This window comes from Lepidochelys olivacea, assembly GCF_965140295.1.
Source record: "Lepidochelys olivacea isolate rLepOli2 genome assembly, chromosome: 23".
Taxonomy (NCBI): domain Eukaryota; kingdom Metazoa; phylum Chordata; order Testudines; family Cheloniidae; genus Lepidochelys; species Lepidochelys olivacea.
Genome location: NC_140433.1, coordinates 13,979,323 through 14,001,324, shown reverse-complemented (window position 1 = coordinate 14,001,324; position 22,002 = coordinate 13,979,323). Strand labels below are relative to the sequence as shown.

The window sequence follows — 22,002 nt, the reverse complement described above, 5'->3', positions numbered from 1 at the left end:
CGCTGGATCAGGGCCTGCACCTAAGAACCCTCGAAGATCTGGTGCCCCCGCCGTGGCCAAGTCCCTCACACTCTGTGTCCTCCCCCCTCTCCCTCGCCTTGGGCAGATGGGGAAACTGAGGCAGGGAGTGGTCAGGGCGCACTGCGTTCACAGTATCCCGGCCCCGACCCCCTCCGGTATTCCTTCAGCCCCACGCTTCCTTCCCTCCAACCACGCCCCTCGCATTCCTGGCTCCGCCCCCACTTCCTCCTGGACGTTCTGACCCCGCCCCGGCTCCGCCCCCACTTCCTCCTGGACGTTCTGACCCCGCCCCGGCTCCGCCCCCGCCTCCCCCTGGACGTTCTGACCCCGCCCCGGCTCCGCCCCCGCTTCCCCCTGGACGTTCTGACCCCACCCCTTTCCCGCCCTGTCTCCTCCCCCATTTCCTCCTGACCGTTCTGACCACGCCCCCTCTGCTTTTGGTTTCCGGGTCGGTCGCCCCACGCGCGGCCCGCGGGCCGTAAAGTGAGGCCAGCGGGGAGCGAGTGAGTGAGATGGGGCGGCTCGGGGGGCAGAGCTGGGGTCACGTAGTGGGGGCTGGGGGGGGAACAGAAGCCGGCGGTGGGGGGAGGGGAAGTACAGGAGCACGTGGGGCTGGGGGGCACGGGGGGGAGGGAGAGGTAGGTTGGGGGGATGTTGGGGGAAGGGCGGTAGCGGGTGGGGGTCACATGGGAGATGGAGAGGCTGGGGGGAGGGAGCGATGTGTAGGGCGGAGGGGGACGTCTGGGGGGGGTTTAGATCAGGCGAGGGGGGACCTGTGGGATCTGGAGGGGGGGCCAGGGGGATGCGGGAGAAGGTGGGTGAGGAGGAAGGGGGAGTGGACGGGGGCAGAGCTGGGGCTGCTGGGCTGTGTGGGGCGGGGGGAGGACAGCAGAGTCCATGGGGACTGGGAGGGTCTGTAGGCTGGGCCATGGGGGCGGGGACATGTAGGGGGGGAAATATGGGGGGAATGTAGGGGTGGAGGAGTAGGGAGATATGGGGGTTGGTGGGGAAATGTGGGGGGTGCGACATATGGGGGGGCTGTGGAGCTGGGCAACGGGGGGTGACTGGGGGGGGCGGCACGGAGGTCGGGGTGGCCTGAGGCTGGATCTAACCACTCCCTGTTGGCAGGGGGCAGCGCCCGGGATGCTGGAGGAGCTGCAGGAGATGCCAGGGGCCCGGCAGGGGGCAGAGGAGGAAGGAAGCCCCCCAGGGGCCCGGCAGGGGGCAGAGGAGGAAGGAAGCCCCCCAGGGGCCCGGCAGGGGGCAGAGGAGGAAGGAAGCCCCCCAGGGGCCCGGCAGGGGGCAGAGGAGGAAGGAAGCCTCCCAGGGACTGGACAGGCGGTGGGTGAGGAGGGGAGCCCCCCACCTAGCGCCCCCGACCCCCCCCAGGGGAAGAAGATCGTGCCAGGCATCGTGTACTTAGGGCACATCCCGCCCCGCTTCCGGCCCCGGCACGTCCGAAACCTGCTCAGCGTCCATGGGGAGGTCGGGCGCATCTTCCTGCAGCCCGAGGGTGAGTCCACGGAGTGTGTGGGGGAGAAGTGGGGGGCTGAGCGGGGCGGAGGGGCTGGCGGAGGCTGTGACGGAGGGGGGTGGGGGGGATGTCGGTTACACAGAAATGCCCCGACCCTTTGTAGTCACTAAACCTCCCTTGGTGGTTTTCCCCCAATATTGGGCGCGAACCCAGGCATCCTGGCAAAAGCCCCTCTTCAGCGGGAATCGCTGGCTCTGGTTGCCCGTCGGACTCCCCTTCACTTCCTGGCTGAAAATATATCGCGGCGTTATGTGTGGCTGTTCCCCAGCCGCCCCGCCCCAGAGGTGGCTGCATCGCAGCGCCGGGCGGGCCTGGGGCTGGAAGGGGCTTGAGGGGGGTCTGGCGGGGGCTGATCTCTCCGTCCCCCCAGAGCGGTTTGTCCGGCAGAGGAAGAAGAAAGCTGGCGCCAAGGCCAAGAACTACACGGAGGGCTGGGTGGAGTTCAGGGACAAGCGCGTGGCGAAGCTCGTGGCCGCCAGTCTGCACAACACGCCCATGGGCACCCGCCGGCGCAGCCGCTTCCACTACGACCTGTGGAACATCAAGGTACCGGCTCTGGGAGGGGAGTGGGGGCTGGTGGTTAGAGCGGCGGGGGGGGAGCCAGGACTCCTGGGTTCTCTCCTAGGCTCTGGAAGGAGAGTGGGGTCTAGTGGTTGGAGCAGGGGGGGGCTGGGAGCCAGGACTCCTGGGTTCTCTCCCCGGCTCTGGGTGGGGAGCGGGGTCTAGTGGTTGGAGCAGGGGGGGCTGGGAGCCAGGACTCCTGGGTTCTCTCCCTGGCTCTGGGAGGAGAGTGGGGTCTAGTGGTTGGAGCAGGCGGGGCTGGGAGCCAGGACTCCTGGGTTCTCTCCTAGGCTCTGGGAGGAGAGTGGGGTCTGGTGGTTGGAGCAGGGGGGGCTGGGAGCCAGGACTCCTGGGTTCTCTCCCCGGCTCTGGGAGGGGAAGTGGGGTCTGGTGGTTGGAGCAGGGGGGGCTGGGAGCCAGGAGTCCTGGGTTCTCTCCCCGGCTCTGGGTGGGGAGCGGGGTCTAGTGGTTGGAGCAGGGGGGGCTGGGAGCCAGGACTCCTGGGTTCTCTCCCCGGCTCTGGGTTCTCTCCAGCCGGTCAGAGGCAGTGAGGCGTCCGTCTGTCCGTCCGTCCCCGCAGTACCTGCACCGGTTCAAGTGGCCGCACCTGAGCGAGCGGCTGGCCTACGAGCGGCAGGTCCGGCAGCAGCGTCTGCGGGCCGAGATCTCCCAGGCCAAGCGCGAGACCAGCTTCTACCTGCGCAGCGTGGAGACCAGCCAGCGCTTCGCCCGCCGGGCCGCCACCGCCCCCGCCCCCGCCGGCGGGGAGAAGAGCTGGGGCTTCGTCCAGCGCCCCACGGAGGAGGAGATCCAGAGGCGCAAGGCGGGCGCGGGCGGGTGCCGGCTCCGTGGGCAGCTGGCCAAGGCCCGGGAGATCCAGCTGAAATCCCAGACCAGCCGCTCCTTGCTGGCCAAAATCTTCAACGCCACGGACGCTGCCTCGGAGGAGGCACCGGGGGGGCCGGATCTGTAGTGAGAACCCCAGGCGCCGGGGGGCGCCGTGCTACGGGGAGTGGGGCAGGGGGCTGGGCCGGGGGTGCTCTCCCCTGGCAGTCAGGGCCGGGCACTAGGGGGTGCTGTGCTGTGGAGAATGGGGCAGGGGAGCTTCTGGGTTCTCTCGCGGCTCTGGTGCGGGAGTGGAGTCCAGTGGGGTTGAGTGGGAGTTGCTGGGAGCCAGGACTCCTGGGTCCTATGCCTGGCTCTGGGAGGGGAGTGGGGGCTAGTGGTTAGAGCAGGGGGGGCCTGGGAGTTCCCATCCAGCATGGCACAGACGCCCCAGCCTGTGCCAAGTTGGGGTTTTGGGGGAGCTGGCCGGGGCTCCGGCTTCCTGGCCTGGGGATACCAGTGGGGGGTGGGGTCATGTTGACAAGGGGGGTGGGGGTGCACTGGGGTGAATCCGAACCCAAGCGGGCAGCGGGACTCAACGGGGCGGTGTGTGATCGGGGGAGAACAGAGATTAATTTAAACTTTGGGGTGCTGCAGGTCGGGTGCCCCATCTGATCACCCCCCAGCCCGCTTCCTCCTGCCCCTCGGCTCTGGGGCGACAGGAGTTTGCCCCCCAGTAGCGGCTCGTTCCCCCCCAGCAGGGCTCTGAAGACCAAGTTGTTGCCTCGATGGACCCCCAGCGTCTCGACTCAGCACCGTCCCTGCCGCGGCCACGCTCAGCCGCTGGTTTCCCGCGGAGCCGCTCGGACCGTCAGGCTGGCCTTGCTCCCGGCACCTCGTCTGTCCTGAAGACGAGACCGTGACTTGCTACAAAGGGGCTTTTCGTTTGCCCGCGGGGCCGGCCTGGTCGCCCGCTGCCCCGGCCCCCTCGGGCCCCGGCCCCGTGCGTTTGATACCAGCTGTGACCCGAGGGCTCCCCGGTCCCTCTGGCTGAGCGCGATTAAAAAACCCGAGTGACTGAAAACGAGGGCGGCGACCGTTGAGTTTATTCCAGCCTGGCCAAGTGCTCGGCCTCCAGTCGCCGCTGCGGACGGGCGGGCGGCTTTCCGGCGGGCTCGCGTCTCGGCCCTGCTCTGCGTCACGTCCTGACCGACGAGCCCGGCCAGGCTCTGCCTTGGCACAGGGTGGCCCCCGCCCTTTGGCCTCCGCTTAGCCGGGCCGGGGCTCGCGGTGCCGGACGAGCTGCCCGCCCGTGTGCGTTGCCCGCTCCCTTCTGCCGGGCCGGGGGTTTAGCTGCGGGACCCTCCGCTATGAGGCCTGGCAGGAAAGGGCGGGCGTAAGGCCTCCGGGCCGCGGTCAGGCCCTGCTCGCGCCTTCGCTGGCCGGGACGTGACCTCGGCAAGACCAGGGGTTGCAAAACCACAAACGTTCCTAAGAGGGGCCAGGCACCGGACGCTCGTGTAAACACGCTCCAGAGGGATCGTGCCAGGACCCCCCACCCCGATACCGCGATACAGTGTGAACGCCTCGGAAAGATGAGCTACGGGGGGCGGATAGAGATATTTGGATCATCCCGACCAGTACAAGGCAGAGGGTGGTGACTGACCCCTGCAGTGGGGCAAGACGTAACTTGTTCGTGTCGGTGCATGAAAGAGGGGTGCCGAGGGGGCCCCGAGGGGGCGTCCGGCTGGCCGAGGGCAGGAGGGAAAGTCCGGTTGGTCACTGAGCTGGTCCGTTGTCGTGGGGGTTGCGTGTCTGAGTGTCCCTCTTATGGGGCGCTCTCCCCCCGCCGATACACCTGGCCGGGCGCCTTCACCGCTGAGCCGAGCTGGGGGGCTGCGTGGGCGGCTGTCTGCCCAGAGCCGGTGCAGCGCGTCCAGAGAACGTGCACGCAGCCACCAAGGGACGGGGAATGGGGCCTTTCCCCTCTAGGGGGCGCCAGCTCCCCTCTGACCCCAGGGCGGGGGCTGATTGGCTTGGGGGGCTGCAAATGGGGCTCGGGCCCTTTCCTTTTTAGGGGGCACCGGCTCCCATCCAGACCAGGGCAGGGCCTGGCTGGCTCTGGGGGTCAGGGAAAGGGACACGGGGCCTGTTTCCACTAGGGGGCGCTGGCTGGCTGAGGGGGTCAGGGAATGGGGTGTGGGGCCTGCCCCCTCTAGGGGGTGACCCAGCCCCAGGGCAGGGCCTGGCTGGCTCCGGGGGTCAGGGAAAGAGACATGGGGCCTGTTCCCACTATGGGGCGCTGGCTGGCTGATGGGGTCAGGGAATGGGGTGTGGGGCCTGGCCCCTCTAGGGGGTGACCCAGCCCCAGGACAGGGCCTGGCTGGCTCCGGGGCTCAGGGAAAGAGACACGGGGCCTGTTCCCACTGTGGGGCGCTGGCTGGTTGAGGGGGTCAGGGAATGGGGCGTGGGGCCTGGCCCCTCTAGGGGGTGACCCAGCCCCAGGGCAGGGCCTGGCTGGCTCCGGGGGTCAGGGAAAGGGACACGGGGCGTGTTCCCACTAGGGGGCGCCGGCTGGCTGAGGGGGTCAGGGAATGGGGTGTGGGGCCTGCCCCCTCTAGGGGGTGACCCAGCCCCAGGACAGGACCTGGCTGGCTCCGGGGGTCAGGGAAAGAGACACGGGGCCTGTTCCCACTGTGGGGCGCTGGCTGGTTGAGGGGGTCAGGGAATGGGGCGTGGGGCCTGGCCCCTCTAGGGGGTGACCCAGCCCCAGGGCAGGGCCTGGCTGGCTCCGGGGGTCAGGGAAAGGGACACGGGGCGTGTTCCCACTAGGGGGCGCCGGCTGGCTCCGGGGGTCAGGGAATGGGGTGTGGGGCTTGGCCCCTCTAGGGGGTGACCCGGCCCCAGGGCAGGGCTTGGCTGGCTCCGGGGGTCAGGGAAAGGGACACGGGGGCCTGTTCCCACTATGGGGCGCCGGCTGGCTGAGGGGGTCAGGGAATGGGGCGTGGGGCTTGGCCCCTCTAGGGGGTGACCCGGCCCCAGGGCAGGGCTTGGCTGGCTCCGGGGGTCAGGGAAAGGGACACGGGGCGTGTTCCTACTAGGGGGCGCCGGCTGGCTCCGGGGGTCAGGGAAAGAGACACGGGGCCTGTTCCCACTAGGGGGCGCCGGCTGGCTGAGGGGGTCAGGGAATGGGGTGTGGGGCCTGCCCCCTCTAGGGGGTGACCCAGCCCCAGGGCAGGGCCTGGCTGGCTCCGGGGGTCAGGGAAAGGGACACGGGGCGTGTTCCCCCTAGGGGGTGCCGGCTGGCTCCGGGGGTCAGGGAATGGGGCATGGGGCCTGGCCCCTCTAGGGGGTGACCCGGCCCCAGGGCAGGGCCTGGCTGGCTCCGGGGGTCAGGGAAAGAGACATGGGGCGTGTTCCCACTAGGGGGCGCCGGCTGGCTGAGGGGGTCAGGGAATGGGGCGTGGGGCCTGGCCCCTCTAGGGGGTGACCCGGCCCCAGGGCAGGGCTTGGCTGGCTCCGGGGGTCAGGGAAAGGGACACGGGGCGTGTTCCCCCTAGGGGGTGCCGGCTGGCTCCGGGGGTCAGGGAATGGGGCATGGGGCCTGGCCCCTCTAGGGGGTGACCCGGCCCCAGGGCAGGGCTTGGCTGGCTCCGGGGGTCAGGGAAAGGGACACGGGGCGTGTTCCCCCTAGGGGGTGCCGGCTGGCTCCGGGGGTCAGGGAATGGGGCATGGGGCCTGGCCCCTCTAGGGGGTGACCCGGCCCCAGGGCAGGGCCTGGCTGGCTCCGGGGGTCAGGGAAAGAGACATGGGGCGTGTTCCCACTAGGGGGCGCCGGCTGGCTGAGGGGGTCAGGGAATGGGGCGTGGGGCCTGGCCCCTCTAGGGGGTGACCCGGCCCCAGGGCAGGGCCTGGCTGGCCCGGGACATGCCCCCAGCCCCAGGGTAAAGGCTCCCCGGGCTCTGTGCCCTCCGGCCCAGGGGCTGTGTGGCACCTGGAGTTTTACTGACGGCAGCCCCCCAGAACCGAACCCGCAGAGCTGGGCCTGGCCCCGTCCTTCCAGAGCAGCCCGACCTCGGCTGCTGTGACCCGCCGGGGGCGCAGCAGATCTCCCGGCTTTAACCCGGACAGGGCGCAGGTGCGTTCAGCCCCGGTCTTGCCCCAGGGCGGGTGTCCCCGCCCCGGTGCTGGGGCGGCCCCCCCGAGGTTCCCCCTAACAGCCAGGCCCCTGTCTGGCACAGGACCAGCACCGCTCTCGCGTTCCCAAATTCTGGCCCCGAAGGTGAAGTCGGACCTGGCTTGGCCTCGCCGCGGGAGCTCCCGGAGGGGCGCCGGGGCCCGGCGGCTCAGTCCCGGAGTCAGTGAGCCCCCCCAGCACGGCGTTGGCCCTTGGGGGGCCGGCACGGGATCGGGGATCGCGACCCGGCAGTGGATTAGCGGCGGTGCGGCAGGATCCTGGGGACCCCGGCTGCTCTGGGCTCCCTCTCCCCGGCTCCCTGCGGCCCCGATCCCTGGCCCTGCTTTGATCCCTCATTGCGCCCCTTTGCCTGGGGCTCTGGGGCTCTGCCTTGGGGGCCTTGGGTGGGTGGTGGGGGTCTGTGCAGCGCCTGGCGCGATGGAGATCTCGGTACAAGGGGGCCGCACAGGGTCCAGATGTTGGTCAGGGGGGGTCTGTGCAGCGCCTGGCGCGATGGAGATCTCGGTACAAGGGGGGCCGCACAGGGCCCAGATGTCGGTCGGGGGGGGGGGCTGTACAGCGCCTGGCGCGATGGAGATCTTGGTACAAGGGGGGCCGCACAGGGCCCAGACGTCGGTCGGGGGGGGGGTCTGTGCAGCGCCTGGCACGATGGAGATCTCGGTACAAGGGGGCCGCACAGGTCCCAGATGTTGGTCGGGGGGGGTCACTGCAGCGCCTGGCGCAGTGGAGATCTCGGTACAAGGGGGGCTGCACAGGGCCCAGACGTCGGTCGGGGGGGGGGGCCCTGTACAGCGCCTGGCGCGACAGGGCCCCGATCTCACTGGTTACCGTCTTCCCCCCAGCGTGCCGGTCTCGGGAGTGGCAGAGGGTGTCCCCTAAACCCAGCGCCAGGCGCTCGGCCTCCGGACTCCGATCAGCTGGGCCGGGGCTCGCGGTGCCTGGCGGTGGCCGGAGGAGAGAAGAGCCTGTTTGCGTGGAGTGGAAAGCGGCCAGGAACGCCTCCCACCTGTTAGGGGGCTTATTCCTTCACCCACTTACTTCCCTGGTCCTTCTTGCATGAACAGAGAGCAACAATACCCGAAGTCCAAAGGTGCAAACAATTCGATGTTTATTGGGGTGAACTCCCAGCAAGCATGATTCCAGTTTCCTTCCTTAGTATCCTCCTTCCCAGCTCTGACACCACAGAGCCTTACCTGTGTCCCTGTTCCCATTCCTACCCTTAGCCAAACATGATTCCAACTTCCTTACCCCCATTCCCTGTTCCCATTTCCCCCTTTAGCAAAACATGATTCCCATTTTCTTACCCCCATTCCCTGTTCCCATCTCACCCCCCCACCCACATGCCCACCCCCACCCACACCCCCGTCACTTCCTCATTGACTACAGACTATATAGTAAAACTTGAGTTCTGCTTAGCTATACCTGAACCAATCATTTTCCTGAAATTTAGCTAACCGATCCTAACATATTGTAACATGATTATGTAACCAATTATATCCCACCACCTCAATTAGTTTACACCCAGCAAAATTAATGATACAGCAGACAGGAACAATCACAGAACCAGACAGAGATGATACAGACAAACAACAGCAAAGTGGGAACTATAATGCCAAGACAACACAGAAGTGAGGCTTTCACATCCCAGCTATGGATAAGTGAGTTCTTGCCAGACAGGATGCTATCAAACTAAGTTTCCTTTTACATTTGCTAGGCACTTCCCTTTCTCTGGAGGTGACAGGATACAATCCCGTCCTGATAGTGCCTAACAGCCCAATAGCACCTTCTTTCAGTGTGACTAGTTTGGGATGTGAGGAGGTGACCGGTCGCTTCCCAGCTTATGGCTGCCTCTGCTGCTTAGCCAAAGGCCTGAGCCTAAGCACAGGGCCTCAGACTGTCACAGGAAGCGAAGGCCCTTACACCGGCAGACAGTGATTTTGATTCTTTCTTTTATACCTCTAACTAGCCAAGTGATAAGAATACACCTAAATTCTTAGAGTACAGGCCTTTACAGACAGGCCTGAATATCTATATCCTAACACCACCCACCGGGACAGGGAGCTGCGGGGCCGGGACCCCCCCTGCTCCTCCCCAGCAATGGCTGCTTCTGGCCAGGCACCAGAGCCGCCTCACCCCCTTTTTTATCCATCCCTGCAGCCCCCCGCTCTGGGGAAACTGAGGCTTGGAGCATGCGTCCAGCTCCAGGGTGGCCTGGGGACCTGGCCTGTGAGTCCCAGAAAGGAAATGGCGTATTCTGGCTAGAACCCAGGAGTCCTGGCTCCCAGCCCACCCCCCCGCTCTAACCACCAGACCCCACTTCCCTCCCAGACCCAGGGAGAGAACCCAGGAGTCCGGGCTCCCAGCGGCCCCTCGCCCTGCGGAGCTGAAGGCTCTTGAGCTGTTCGCCTTGCTGGCCCCCGTGTACGACACCCGCTGCCAGCTCCCCCGGGGGGGGGCTGGACGGCTATGGGGGCTCCAGCCTGGCCAGCTGCGAGTGACCCCCCCACGGCCCCTCGCCACCCCGCCCCAGACCTCTCCTCCTTCCACTTCCCACAGGGTGGGGCGAGGGGGGGCTTCGGGCTTTTCTTTCCCGTGTGAACGGGGGCCATTTCCGCAGTTGCAGGGTTTTTTCCGGCGTGGGGGGGGCAGATAATTATTTCAGGACAGGAGACTCTGACTGTCCCGGGGCGACGTCTGATAACGAGCGGAACGAGGCTGGGCAGACCCCAGGTTTTAGGGTCACGCTTTCGAGGGGCCAGAGCGTCTCTCTCCTCAGGCCCTTTCCCCTGGTTTTAAAAAATCCATTTACATTTGCACAGTTGTGCAAAATGAGGGGTTTTAAGCATCCCCCCCACCCCCCCTGGGACTCCTGCCCCATCCGCCCCCCACCTCGTTCCTTGACCCCCTCCAGCCCCATCCACCCCCCTCCCCTGTCCCCTGACTGCCCCCAGAACCGGGCAGGGGGGTTTCGTGGGCCACCGTAGTGGGTGCCCACCCCGCCCCTAAGAGCCAGAGGCACCTGCCGGGGGGCGAGGTGGGGAGTCCCAGGGGTGCTTACCTGGGGCAGCTCCTAGGGGTGGGGGAGCGTAGCTGGGGGGGGAGCAGGGGGAGCGGCCGCTCCCCCCACTGATCACATCAAAAGTGGCACCTTTGGCTCTGACTCCCTGGGTGCTTCTCCGCCCCCCCGGCCTCCGCCTCCTCCCCCAAACCCACCGCCCCGCCCTGCTTCTCCGCCCCCCACCCACCTCCCCCAAACCCACCGCCCCGCCTTGCTTCTCCACCCCCCCAGCCTCTTCCTCCTCCTCTGAACCCACCGCCCCGCCCTGCTTCTCCGCCCCCCCCGCCTCCTCCTCCTCCCCCCGAACCCACCGCCCCGCCCTGCTTCTCCGCCCCCCCCGGCCTCCGCCTCCTCCCCCAAACCCACTGCCCCGCCCTGCTTCTCTGCCCCCCCCTCCTCCCCCGAACCCACTGCCCCGCCCTGCTTCTCTGCCCCCCCCTCCTCCCCCGAACCCACCGCCCCGCCCTGCTTCTCCGCCCCCCCCGCCTCCTCCTCCTCCCCCCTGAACCCACCGCCCCGCCCTGCTTCTCCGCCCCCCCGGCCTCCTCCCCCGAACCCACCGCCCCGCCCTGCTTCTCCGCCCCCCCCGCCTCCTCCCCCCTGAACCCACCGCCCCGCCCTGCTTCCCCCCCCCCCCCGGCCTCCGCCTCCTCCCCGAACCCACCGCCCCGCCCTGCTTCTCCGCCCCCCGGCCTCCTCCCCCGAACCCACCGCCCCGCCCTGCTTCTCCGCCCCCCCGCCTCCTCCCCCCTGAACCCACCGCCCCGCCCTGCTTCTCCGCCCCCCCGGCCTCCTCCCCCGAACCCACTGCCCCGCCCTGCTTCTCCGCCCCCCGGCCTCCTCCCCCGAACCCACCGCCCCGCCCTGCTTCTCCGCCCCCCCGCCTCCTCCCCCCTGAACCCACCGCCCCGCCCTGCTTCTCCGCCCCCCCGGCCTCCTCCCCCGAACCCACCGCCCCGCCCTGCTTCTCCCCCCCCCCGGCCTCCGCCTCCTCCCCGAACCCACCGCCCCGCCCTGCTTCTCCGCCCCCCCCGCCTCCTCCTCCTCCCCGAACCCACCGCCCTGCCCTGCTTCTCCGCCCCCCCCGCCTCCTCCCCGAACCCACCGCCCCGCCCTGCTTCTCCCCCCCCCCCGGCCTCCGCCTCCTCCCCGAACCCACCGCCCCGCCCTGCTTCTCCCCCCCCCAGCCTCCTCCCCCGAACCCACTGCCCCGCCCTGCTTCTCTGCCCCCCTCGGCCTCCGCCTCCTCCCCGAACCCACCGCCCCTGCTTCTCCGCCCCCCCGGCCTCTTCCCAGAACCCACCGCCCCGCCCTGCTTCTCCCCCCCCCCGGCCTCCGCCTCCTCCCTGAACCCACCGCCCCGCCCTGCTTCTCCGCCCCCCCGGCCTCCTCCCCCGAACCCACCACCCCGCCCTGCTTCTCTGCCCCCCCGCCTCCTCCTCCTCCCCCCTGAACCCACCGCCCCGCCCTGCTTCTCCGCCCCCCGGCCTCCTCCCCCGAACCCACTGCCCCGCCCTGCTTCTCCCCCCCCCCCCGGCCTCCGCCTCCTCCCCGAACCCACCGCCCCGCCCTGCTTCTCCGCCCCCCCGGCCTCCTCCCCTGAACCCACCGCCCCGCCCTGCTTCTCCGCCCCCCCGGCCTCCTCCCCGAACCCACCGCCCCGCCCTGCTTCTCCGCCCCCCCGGCCTCCTCCCCCGAACCCACCGCCCCGCCCTGCTTCTCCGCCCCCCCCGCCTCCTCCCCCGAACCCACCGCCCCGCCCTGCTTCTCCGCCCCCCCCGCCTCCTCCTCCTCCCCCCCGAACCCACCGCCCCGCCCTGCTTCTCCCCCCCCCCCCCGCCTCCGCCTCCTCCCCGAACCCACCGCCCCGCCCTGCTTCTCCCCCCCCCCGGCCTCCTCCCCCGAACCCACCGCCCCGCCCTGCTTCTCCGCCCCCCCGCCTCCTCCCCGAACCCACCGCCCCGCCCTGCTTCTCCGCCCCCCCGCCTCCTCCTCCTCCCCCCCGAACCCACCGCCCCGCCCTGCTTCTCCCCCCCCCCCGGCCTCCGCCTCCTCCCCGAACCCACCGCCCCGCCCTGCTTCTCCGCCCCCCCGGCCTCCTCCCCTGAACCCACCGCCCCGCCCTGCTTCTCCCCCCCCCCGGCCTCCGCCTCCTCCCCGAACCCACCGCCCCGCCCTGCTTCTCCGCCCCCCCGGCCTCCTCCCCTGAACCCACCGCCCCGCCCTGCTTCTCCGCCCCCCCGGCCTCCTCCCCCGAACCCACCGCCCCGCCCTGCTTCTCCCCCCCCTGGCCTCCGCCTCCTCCCCGAACCCACCGCCCCGCCCTGCTTCTCCGCCCCCCCCGCCTCCTCCCCCAACCCACCGCCCCGCCCTGCTTCTCCGCCCCCCCGCCTCCTCCTCCTCCCCCCCGAACCCACCGCCCCGCCCTGCTTCTCCCCCCCCCCCCGGCCTCCGCCTCCTCCCCGAACCCACCGCCCCGCCCTGCTTCTCCGCCCCCCCGGCCTCCTCCCCTGAACCCACCGCCCCGCCCTGCTTCTCCCCCCCCCCGGCCTCCGCCTCCTCCCTGAACCCACCGCCCCGCCCTGCTTCTCCGCCCCCCCCGGCCTCCTCCCCCGAACCCACCGCCCCGCCCTGCTTCTCCGCCCCCCCGGCCTCCGCCTCCTCCCCGAACCCACCGCCCCGCCCTGCTTCTCCGCCCCCCCGCCTCCTCCTCCTCCCCCCCGAACCCACCGCCCCGCCCTGCTTCTCCCCCCCCCCGGCCTCCGCCTCCTCCCCGAACCCACCGCCCCGCCCTGCTTCTCCGCCCCCCCGCCTCCTCCTCCTCCCCGAACCCACCGCCCCGCCCTGCTTCTCCGCCCCCCCCGCCTCCTCCTCCTCCCCGAACCCACCGCCCCGCCCTGCTTCTCCGCCCCCCCGCCTCCTCCTCCTCCCCCCCGAACCCACCACCCCGCCCTGCTTCTCCGCCCCCCCGGCCTCCTCCCCTGAACCCACCGCCCCGCCCTGCTTCTCCCCCCCCCCCGGCCTCCGCCTCCTCCCTGAACCCACCGCCCCGCCCTGCTTCTCCGCCCCCCCGCCTCCTCCTCCTCCCCCCCGAACCCACCACCCCCGCCCTGCTTCTCCGCCCCCCCGGCCTCCTCCCCGAACCGACCGCCCCGCCCTGCTTCTCCGCCCCCCCGGCCTCCTCCCCCGAACCCACCGCCCCGCCCTGCTTCTCCCCCCCCCGGCCTCCGCCTCCTCCCCGAACCCACCGCCCCGCCCTGCTTCTCCCCCCCCCCCCGCCTCCGCCTCCTCCCCGAACCCACCGCCCCGCCCTGCTTCTCCCCCCCCCCGGCCTCCTCCCCCGAACCCACCGCCCCGCCCTGCTTCTCCGCCCCCCCGCCTCCTCCCCGAACCCACCGCCCCGCCCTGCTTCTCCGCCCCCCCGCCTCCTCCTCCTCCCCCCCGAACCCACCGCCCCGCCCTGCTTCTCCCCCCCCCCGGCCTCCGCCTCCTCCCCGAACCCACCGCCCCGCCCTGCTTCTCCGCCCCCCCGGCCTCCTCCCCTGAACCCACCGCCCCGCCCTGCTTCTCCCCCCCCCCCGGCCTCCGCCTCCTCCCTGAACCCACCGCCCCGCCCTGCTTCTCCGCCCCCCCCGCCTCCTCCTCCTCCCCCCCGAACCCACCACCCCGCCCTGCTTCTCTGCCCCCCCGGCCTCCTCCCCGAACCCACCGCCCCGCCCTGCTTCTCCGCCCCCCCGGCCTCCTCCCCCGAACCCACCGCCCCGCCCTGCTTCTCCGCCCCCCCCGCCTCCTCCCCCAACCCACCGCCCCGCCCTGCTTCTCCGCCCCCCCCCTCCTCCTCCTCCCCCCCGAACCCACCGCCCTGCCCTGCTTCTCCCCCCCCCCCCGGCCTCCGCCTCCTCCCCGAACCCACCGCCCCGCCCTGCTTCTCCGCCCCCCCGGCCTCCTCCCCTGAACCCACCGCCCCGCCCTGCTTCTCCGCCCCCCCGGCCTCCTCCCCCGAACCCACCGCCCCGCCCTGCTTCTCCGCCCCACCGCCCCGCCCTGCTTCTCCGCCCCCCCGGCCTCCTCCCCTGAACCCACCGCCCCGCCCTGCTTCTCCGCCCCCCCGGCCTCCTCCCCTGAACCCACCGCCCCGCCCTGCTTCTCCGCCCCCCCCGGCCTCCTCCCCCGAACCCACCGCCCCGCCCTGCTTCTCCGCCCCCCCGCCTCCTCCCCGAACCCACCGCCCCGCCCTGCTTCTCCCCCCCCCCCGGCCTCCTCCCCCGAACCCACCGCCCCGCCCTGCTTCTCCGCCCCCCCGCCTCCTCCCCGAACCCACCGCCCCGCCCTGCTTCTCCGCCCCCCCGCCTCCTCCTCCTCCCCCCCGAACCCACCGCCCCGCCCTGCTTCTCCCCCCCCCCGGCCTCCGCCTCCTCCCCGAACCCACCGCCCCGCCCTGCTTCTCCGCCCCCCCGGCCTCCTCCCCTGAACCCACCGCCCCGCCCTGCTTCTCCCCCCCCCGGCCTCCGCCTCCTCCCCGAACCCACCGCCCCGCCCTGCTTCTCCGCCCCCCCCGCCTCCTCCCCCAACCCACCGCCCCGCCCTGCTTCTCCGCCCCCCCGCCTCCTCCTCCTCCCCCCCGAACCCACCGCCCCGCCCTGCTTCTCCCCCCCCCCCCCGCCTCCGCCTCCTCCCCGAACCCACCGCCCCGCCCTGCTTCTCCCCCCCCCCGGCCTCCTCCCCCGAACCCACCGCCCCGCCCTGCTTCTCCGCCCCCCCGCCTCCTCCCCGAACCCACCGCCCCGCCCTGCTTCTCCGCCCCCCCGCCTCCTCCTCCTCCCCCCCCGAACCCACCGCCCCGCCCTGCTTCTCCGCCCCCCCGGCCTCCTCCCCTGAACCCACCGCCCCGCCCTGCTTCTCCCCCCCCCCGGCCTCCGCCTCCTCCCTGAACCCACCGCCCCGCCCTGCTTCTCCCCCCCCCCGGCCTCCGCCTCCTCCCTGAACCCACCGCCCCGCCCTGCTTCTCCGCCCCCCCGCCTCCTCCTCCTCCCCCCCGAACCCACCACCCCGCCCTGCTTCTCTGCCCCCCCGGCCTCCTCCCCGAACCCACCGCCCCGCCCTGCTTCTCCGCCCCCCCGGCCTCCTCCCCCGAACCCACCGCCCCGCCCTGCTTCTCCCCCCCCTGGCCTCCGCCTCCTCCCCGAATCCACCGCCCCGCCCTGCTTCTCCGCCCCCCCCGCCTCCTCCCCCAACCCACCGCCCCGCCCTGCTTCTCCGCCCCCCCCCTCCTCCTCCTCCCCCCCGAACCCACCGCCCTGCCCTGCTTCTCCCCCCCCCCCGGCCTCCGCCTCCTCCCCGAACCCACCGCCCCGCCCTGCTTCTCCGCCCCCCCGGCCTCCTCCCCTGAACCCACCGCCCCGCCCTGCTTCTCCCCCCCCCCGGCCTCCGCCTCCTCCCTGAACCCACCGCCCCGCCCTGCTTCTCCGCCCCCCCGGCCTCCTCCCCCGAACCCACCGCCCCGCCCTGCTTCTCCGCCCCCCCGCCTCCTCCCCGAACCCACCGCCCCGCCCTGCTTCTCCGCCCCCCCGGCCTCCTCCCCTGAACCCACCGCCCCGCCCTGCTTCTCCGCCCCCCCGGCCTCCTCCCCTGAACCCACCGCCCCGCCCTGCTTCTCCCCCCCCCCGGCCTCCGCCTCCTCCCCGAACCCACCGCCCCGCCCTGCTTCTCCGCCCCCCCCGGCCTCCTCCCCCGAACCCACCGCCCCGCCCTGCTTCTCCGCCCCCCCGCCTCCTCCCCGAACCCACCGCCCCGCCCTGCTTCTCCGCCCCCCCGCCTCCTCCTCCTCCCCCCTGAACCCACCGCCCCGCCCTGCTTCTCCCCCCCCCCCGGCCTCCGCCTCCTCCCCGAACCCACCGCCCCGCCCTGCTTCTCCGCCCCCCCGGCCTCCTCCCCTGAACCCACCGCCCCGCCCTGCTTCTCCCCCCCCGGCCTCCGCCTCCTCCCTGAACCCACCGCCCCGCCCTGCTTCTCCCCCCCCCCGGCCTCCGCCTCCTCCCTGAACCCACCGCCCCGCCCTGCTTCTCCGCCCCCCCCGCCTCCTCCTCCTCCCCCCCGAACCCACCACCCCGCCCTGCTTCTCTGCCCCCCCGGCCTCCTCCCCGAACCCACCGCCCCGCCCTGCTTCTCCGCCCCCCCGGCCTCCTCCCCCGAACCCACCGCCCCGCCCTGCTTCTCCCCCCCCCTGGCCTCCGCCTCCTCCCCGAACCCACCGCCCCGCCCTGCTTCTCCGCCCCCCCCGCCTCCTCCCCCAACCCACCGCCCCGCCCTGCTTCTCCGCCCCCCCCCCTCCTCCTCCTCCCCCCCGAACCCACCGCCCTGCCCTGCTTCTCCCCCCCCCCCGGCCTCCGCCTCCTCCCCGAACCCACCGCCCCGCCCTGCTTCTCCGCCCCCCCGGCCTCCTCCCCTGAACCCACCGCCCCGCCCTGCTTCTCCCCCCCCCCGGCCTCCGCCTCCTCCCTGAACCCACCGCCCCGCCCTGCTTCTCCGCCCCCCCGGCCTCCTCCCCCGAACCCACCGCCCCGCCCTGCTTCTCCGCCCCCCCGCCTCCTCCCCGAACCCACCGCCCCGCCCTGCTTCTCCGCCCCCCCGGCCTCCTCCCCTGAACCCACCGCCCCGCCCTGCTTCTCCGCCCCCCCGGCCTCCTCCCCTGAACCCACCGCCCCGCCCTGCTTCTCCGCCCCCCCGGCCTCCTCCCCTGAACCCACCGCCCCGCCCTGCTTCTCCCCCCCCCCGGCCTCCGCCTCCTCCCCGAACCCACCGCCCCGCCCTGCTTCTCCGCCCCCCCCGGCCTCCTCCCCCGAACCCACCGCCCCGCCCTGCTTCTCCGCCCCCCCGCCTCCTCCCCGAACCCACCGCCCCGCCCTGCTTCTCCGCCCCCCCGCCTCCTCCTCCTCCCCCCTGAACCCACCGCCCCGCCCTGCTTCTCCCCCCCCCCGGCCTCCGCCTCCTCCCCGAACCCACCGCCCCGCCCTGCTTCTCCGCCCCCCCGGCCTCCTCCCCTGAACCCACCGCCCCGCCCTGCTTCTCCCCCCCCCGGCCTCCGCCTCCTCCCTGAACCCACCGCCCCGCCCTGCTTCTCCGCCCCCCCGCCTCCTCCTCCTCCCCCCCGAACCCACCACCCCGCCCTGCTTCTCCGCCCCCCCGGCCTCCGCCTCCTCCCCGAACCCCGAACCCACCGCCCCGCCCTGCTTCTCCCCCCCCCGGCCTCCGCCTCCTCCCCGAACCCACCGCCCCGCCCTGCTTCTCCGCCCCCCCGCCTCCTCCTCCTCCCCCCCGAACCCACCGCCCCGCCCTGCTTCTCCCCCCCCCGGCCTCCGCCTCCTCCCCGAACCCACCGCCCCGCCCTGCTTCTCCGCCCCCCCGGCCTCCTCCCCCGAACCCACCGCCCCCCCCCGGCCTCCTCCCCTGAACCTTCTTCTCATCCCTCCCCGGCTTCCCGCTGAACAGCTGATTCGCCGGAAGCGGGGGGGGGGGCGGAGAAGCAGAGCGGGGTGGTGGGTTCAGGGGAGCTGCCGGTGGGGGCTCTGCACCCACCAAATTGTCCCCGTGGGGGCTCCAGGGCTGGAGCACCCGTGGAGTCGGCGCCTAAGGCCCCACGCTGGGCCGGTTGTTGCATTTCGAAGCCCTTTCCGAGCCGGTTCTCCCCGCGGACCAGCCGGTTCTAAAAGGGCTTCGAAATTGAACCACCGGCTCCAGCGAACCGGCTCCAGCTCCCCCCCGCCTCTCCCCCCCGCGTTTCTCCAGTTAAATGGTCCCAGTTCCCCGAAATTCTGGGTTTTCAGGCTTTTCTCTCGTTCTGTCCATTGAAACGTTTATAATTCTGCCCATCGGTGTGTGACAAATCCCCCCCCCCCCGACTTTTACCCCCTGAGCTCTTCACCGTTGTGCGAACTTTTTCTATTTCTATCCATTGAAACGGTCACAGTGGCACGAAATTGTTTCAAGCATTTTTTTGTCCGTTTGTCCACTGACCTATTCGCAGGCGCACGAAATTCTGGGTTTCCAGCCTCTTGTCTGTTTCCGCGCATTTAACTTGGGACAGTTCTGCAAAACGGCTTCCAGCATTTCCCCCCCCCCCGGTTTTATCCGCGTGGGCGTTCACAGCGGCACAAAATAATTTCAAGCAGGGTTTTCTACTTGTATCCATTGACGTTTCCACGGCTGCACCAAATTATGGGGTTCAAATATTCCCCCCCCCCAGGTTTTATCCATTAAAATTCACTGTTGTGCACAGTCTTGGGGGTTTACGCATTTTTTAACGTCTATTTCTGGCCATTTAAATTGTCACAATTCTGGGGGCTCACCGTTGCATTTCGATTTGCATTGATTGAAATCTTCAGCGTGGCGGGAAGTCGTAGGGCAGTTCGACGAGGGGGGTGGCCAGACAAGAATTATTTTACGACAGTAGACGCTGACAGTCGCCAAACTGCAACCGGTCACCCTCCCGTGTCAAAATGCTCCTCTGTCTGCAGGCCACATAGTCCTGACTTTGATTCGCTCAGCACGGCTGGAAATATTTCGGCCTCGCTTTGCTAGATGGCTCGCTGACCTCCTGAGGTCCCTTCCAACCCGGATAGTCTATGATTCTACGAAACCGACCTTTGCCGGCATTTCCCGATGGAAACCGAATTCCTCCGAGCCGAGTTCTTTCCATCCTGTGCCCCAGACTTGGAGCAGAGCCAGTCGCGCCCAGCGCCCGCCCGCCCTCTGTCGGATCCCAGCCCGAACGGCTGGGCACAAGGTGCCCCGATTTAGGGTCAACCCACCTCGCTTCAAGAGCTCCAGGCCGAGACTGGCTCCGCTTGCAACAGCGCCCTCTATAAATACCCCGCCGGGCGCTGACGACAAGCGGCGCGTCTTCCAAGCTTGCCCGCTGACCGCGGGTGTGTGTCACAGCACCACCTGCTGACCCTTCCCCGCCATAACGAGCTGAGCTCCCTCGGGAGCAGCTCCGACACCCAGGCCACCAACTGCAACAGCCGGGACGGCAGCGCCGACTTCGGCATCTTCCAGATCAACAGCCCCTACTGGTGCCAGAACGGGGACGAGGGCAGCTCCGACATCTGCCAAATACCCTGCAGCGGTGAGGCCGGGGGAGAGAGCCCCTCTCTTGGAGGGAGCCTTGTCGGGCTGTTCCCCAGCTGCCTCACCCCAGAGGTGGCTGCATCTCAGCCATCCCCATGTGGTGTTATGCACGGCTGTTCTTCAGCTGTGCTGCCCCAGAGGTGGCTGCATCTTAGCCATTCCCATGCGGTGTTATGCACGGCTGTTCTTCAGCTGTCCTGCCCCAGAGGTGGCTGCATCTCAGCCATCCCCATGCGGTGTTATGCACGGCTGTTCTTCAGCTGTGCTGCCCCAGAGGTGGCTGCATCTTAGCCATTCCCATGCGGTGTTATGCACGGCTGTTCTTCAGCTGTCCTGCCCCAGAGGTGGCTGCATCTCAGCCATCCCCATGCGGTGTTATGCACGGCTGTTCTTCAGCTGTCCTGCCCCAGAGGTGGCTGCATCTTAGCCATCCCCATGCGGTGTTATGCACGGCTGTTCTTCAGCTGTCCTGCCCCAGAGGTGGCTGCATCTCAGCCATCCCCATGCGGTGTTATGCACGGCTGTTCTTCAGCTGTCCTGCCCCAGAGGTGGCTGCATCTCAGCCATCCCCATGCGGTGTTATGCGCAGCTCTTCCCCGGCTGTCCGGTCCCAGAGGGGGCTGCCTCTCAGTCTTCCCTGTGCAGCGTGATGCATGGCTGTTCCCCAGATGCCCCCCAGAGGTGGCTGCATCATCTTGCATGTATTTCATTTGGCTAGTCTGGGATCTGTACGGGTGGAAGTGTCAATTGTGTGATAAATGGGGGGGGGGTGGGTTTGGATGGGAGGGATGGAGGGTGGAACTGGGAACCCCCCTGCTCTGACCCTCCCTCCCCACTCACCCGTCCTCCTGCCCCCCTCAGACTTGCTGAGCAGCAATCTCTCAGCCGACGTTGAATGCGCTAATATCATTGCCCAGGACTCCAACAGCATGAGCGCCTGGTAAGTGGGGGCTGCCGGGGGGGGGGCACAAGGAGGGGGCACGGGGCGATCCTGGAGTCTTGTGTAGAAGAGACTCTCCGCTTCAGTATTTTTTGAAAGCCTGTTTTTAGCCCTCGCGATTGTGCCGGAAATCTCGACATCACGAGCTGAGCGCCACCCGACAGGCTCAGAGCCCTGAGCCGCCCCGACCCCTGGGAGCAAAGAACCCAAACAATTCCCACCTACGTCCAGGCAGAGACACCTGCCCTGCCCCGGATGTGCAGGAGAAACCAGCTGGTACAAACCCCGCCGCCCCCCGACACTCGCACATGCTAGGAAACAAAGAAAAGGACCCGAAAATGAAGCAGTGTCAGAAACCCCCCCCCAAAAAAACCTTCATGATTTTCCTGCAAATCTTATGAGTGTTTGTTTTGGCTGATCTCAGGATTTTCTGCTACTGTCCCGAGTGTTTGTTTTTGTTGCTAATCTCGTGATTTCCCTGAAACTCTCATGTCTTCTTTGGTGGGGCTCAGGGTTTCCAGGATCCTTTTTAGTTTCTGTTGCTAAGCTCATGACATTTTTTTTTCTTTTTTTTTGCAAACCTCATGAGTTTATTTTGCTCATTTCATGATTTTTCTGCGTAACTCTGGGGTTGGTTTTTGTTTTTTGCCTGGCATGGGGTTTTGGGGACGCTTGTGGTTTGTCTGCAAACCTCAAGCTTGTTTGTTTGCTTGCTTTTTGGGTGGGTTTTTGCTAATCTCCTGAGTTTTTGCAACCTGGCTAGATTTCCGAGGGCTGGGCCCTGATCCATAAAGGACTAGCAGCTAATTTCTCAGCTCCTTATCTGGCTGCTTAACCGTTTCCCTGCAGACCAGCCCCCTTGGGAGATGGGGGGTGCAAGCACCCCTATTTCACAGGAGGGGAAACTGAGGCATAGAGCAGCAACGTGATCTGCCCAGAGTCTGTGGCAGAGGAACCCAGGTCTCTCCTGCCCAAGGCCGGCGCCTGTAACCCCTCGGCTGTGTTTTATGAGGCACCTCGGCTGGGTGGCCACTGATTCTTTTGCTCTCTTCCGTCAGGGTGGCCTGGACGTCGTATTGCCAAGGCCAGGATCTGTGGCAGTACGTAGAAGGATGCGGCGTGTGAGACCTGCACCGGGCTTGGGTTCCGTCCCGCCTTGAGTTCTCTGAGCCCTGGCTCGACGCCTTTCCCCAGATCTTTTCAAACACAAGTCACCCCCCCCCAGATCCAAGACCCAGCGTCCAGTAGCTCAGATTCCTGGACCATCACAACAGGGGAAATGGGGTAGTGGGATAGGGCGGGGGGAAGGGAGTGGGGTCTAGTGGTTAGAGTAGGAGGAGCTGGGAGCCAGGAGTCCTGGGTTCTCTCCCTGGCAATGGGAGGGGAGTGGAGTCTAGTGGGTTAGAGCAGGGGGGGCTGGGAGCCAGGACTCCTGGGTTCTCTCCCCGGCTCCACTCAGTCAGTGTAGTGGAGTACAATCTAGCTCATTCACACAGATTTGGGGTGGGGTAGAACTAATCCTGGGGTATAAACTAGCGGGAGGTTTTCAGGAGGGAGCAGCATGGGAACGCAGAGGATGCCCTCTTCTTGGCAGTCTGGGTTGATTTTCCAGTTGATTTGATTGTGTTACTTCGGGTTCTTTTCCTATTAAAGTAGATTCCTCAGCCTCAACCGATGCCTTTCGTCATTCTTTTGATAACACACAGCATGCATCAGTGGCCTGACATTGAAATGCAGCC

General features: G+C 69.3%; 1 protein-coding gene and 1 long non-coding RNA gene across 3 annotated transcripts; both read left to right on the top strand.

Moving 5' to 3' along the window:
- Positions 1-434: 434 nt before the first annotated feature.
- On the top strand, positions 435-4,028 carry ABT1 (activator of basal transcription 1; the record flags this gene model as incomplete). Of its 2 annotated transcripts, XM_084612388.1 has the most annotated exons (5): positions 435-524; positions 1,150-1,534; positions 1,926-2,101; positions 2,697-3,088; positions 3,700-4,028. In XM_084612388.1, exons 2-5 carry the CDS (start codon positions 1,165-1,167, stop codon positions 3,848-3,850), a joined length of 1,089 nt encoding a protein of 362 aa, XP_084468514.1. In that variant the 5' UTR covers positions 435-524; positions 1,150-1,164. The 2 variants fall into 2 exon arrangements, with proteins under 2 accessions (XP_084468514.1, XP_084468515.1); XM_084612389.1 differs by lacking the exon at positions 3,700-4,028 and having other exon boundaries at positions 2,697-3,089.
- A 14,080-nt stretch (positions 4,029-18,108) lies between these two features.
- LOC311511559 lies at positions 18,109-21,921 on the top strand. The gene is made up of 3 exons (XR_014709301.1): positions 18,109-19,321; positions 20,185-20,263; positions 21,322-21,921. It is a non-coding gene; the product is annotated as an uncharacterized lncRNA (long non-coding RNA).
- The last annotated feature ends 81 nt before the right edge of the window (positions 21,922-22,002 follow it).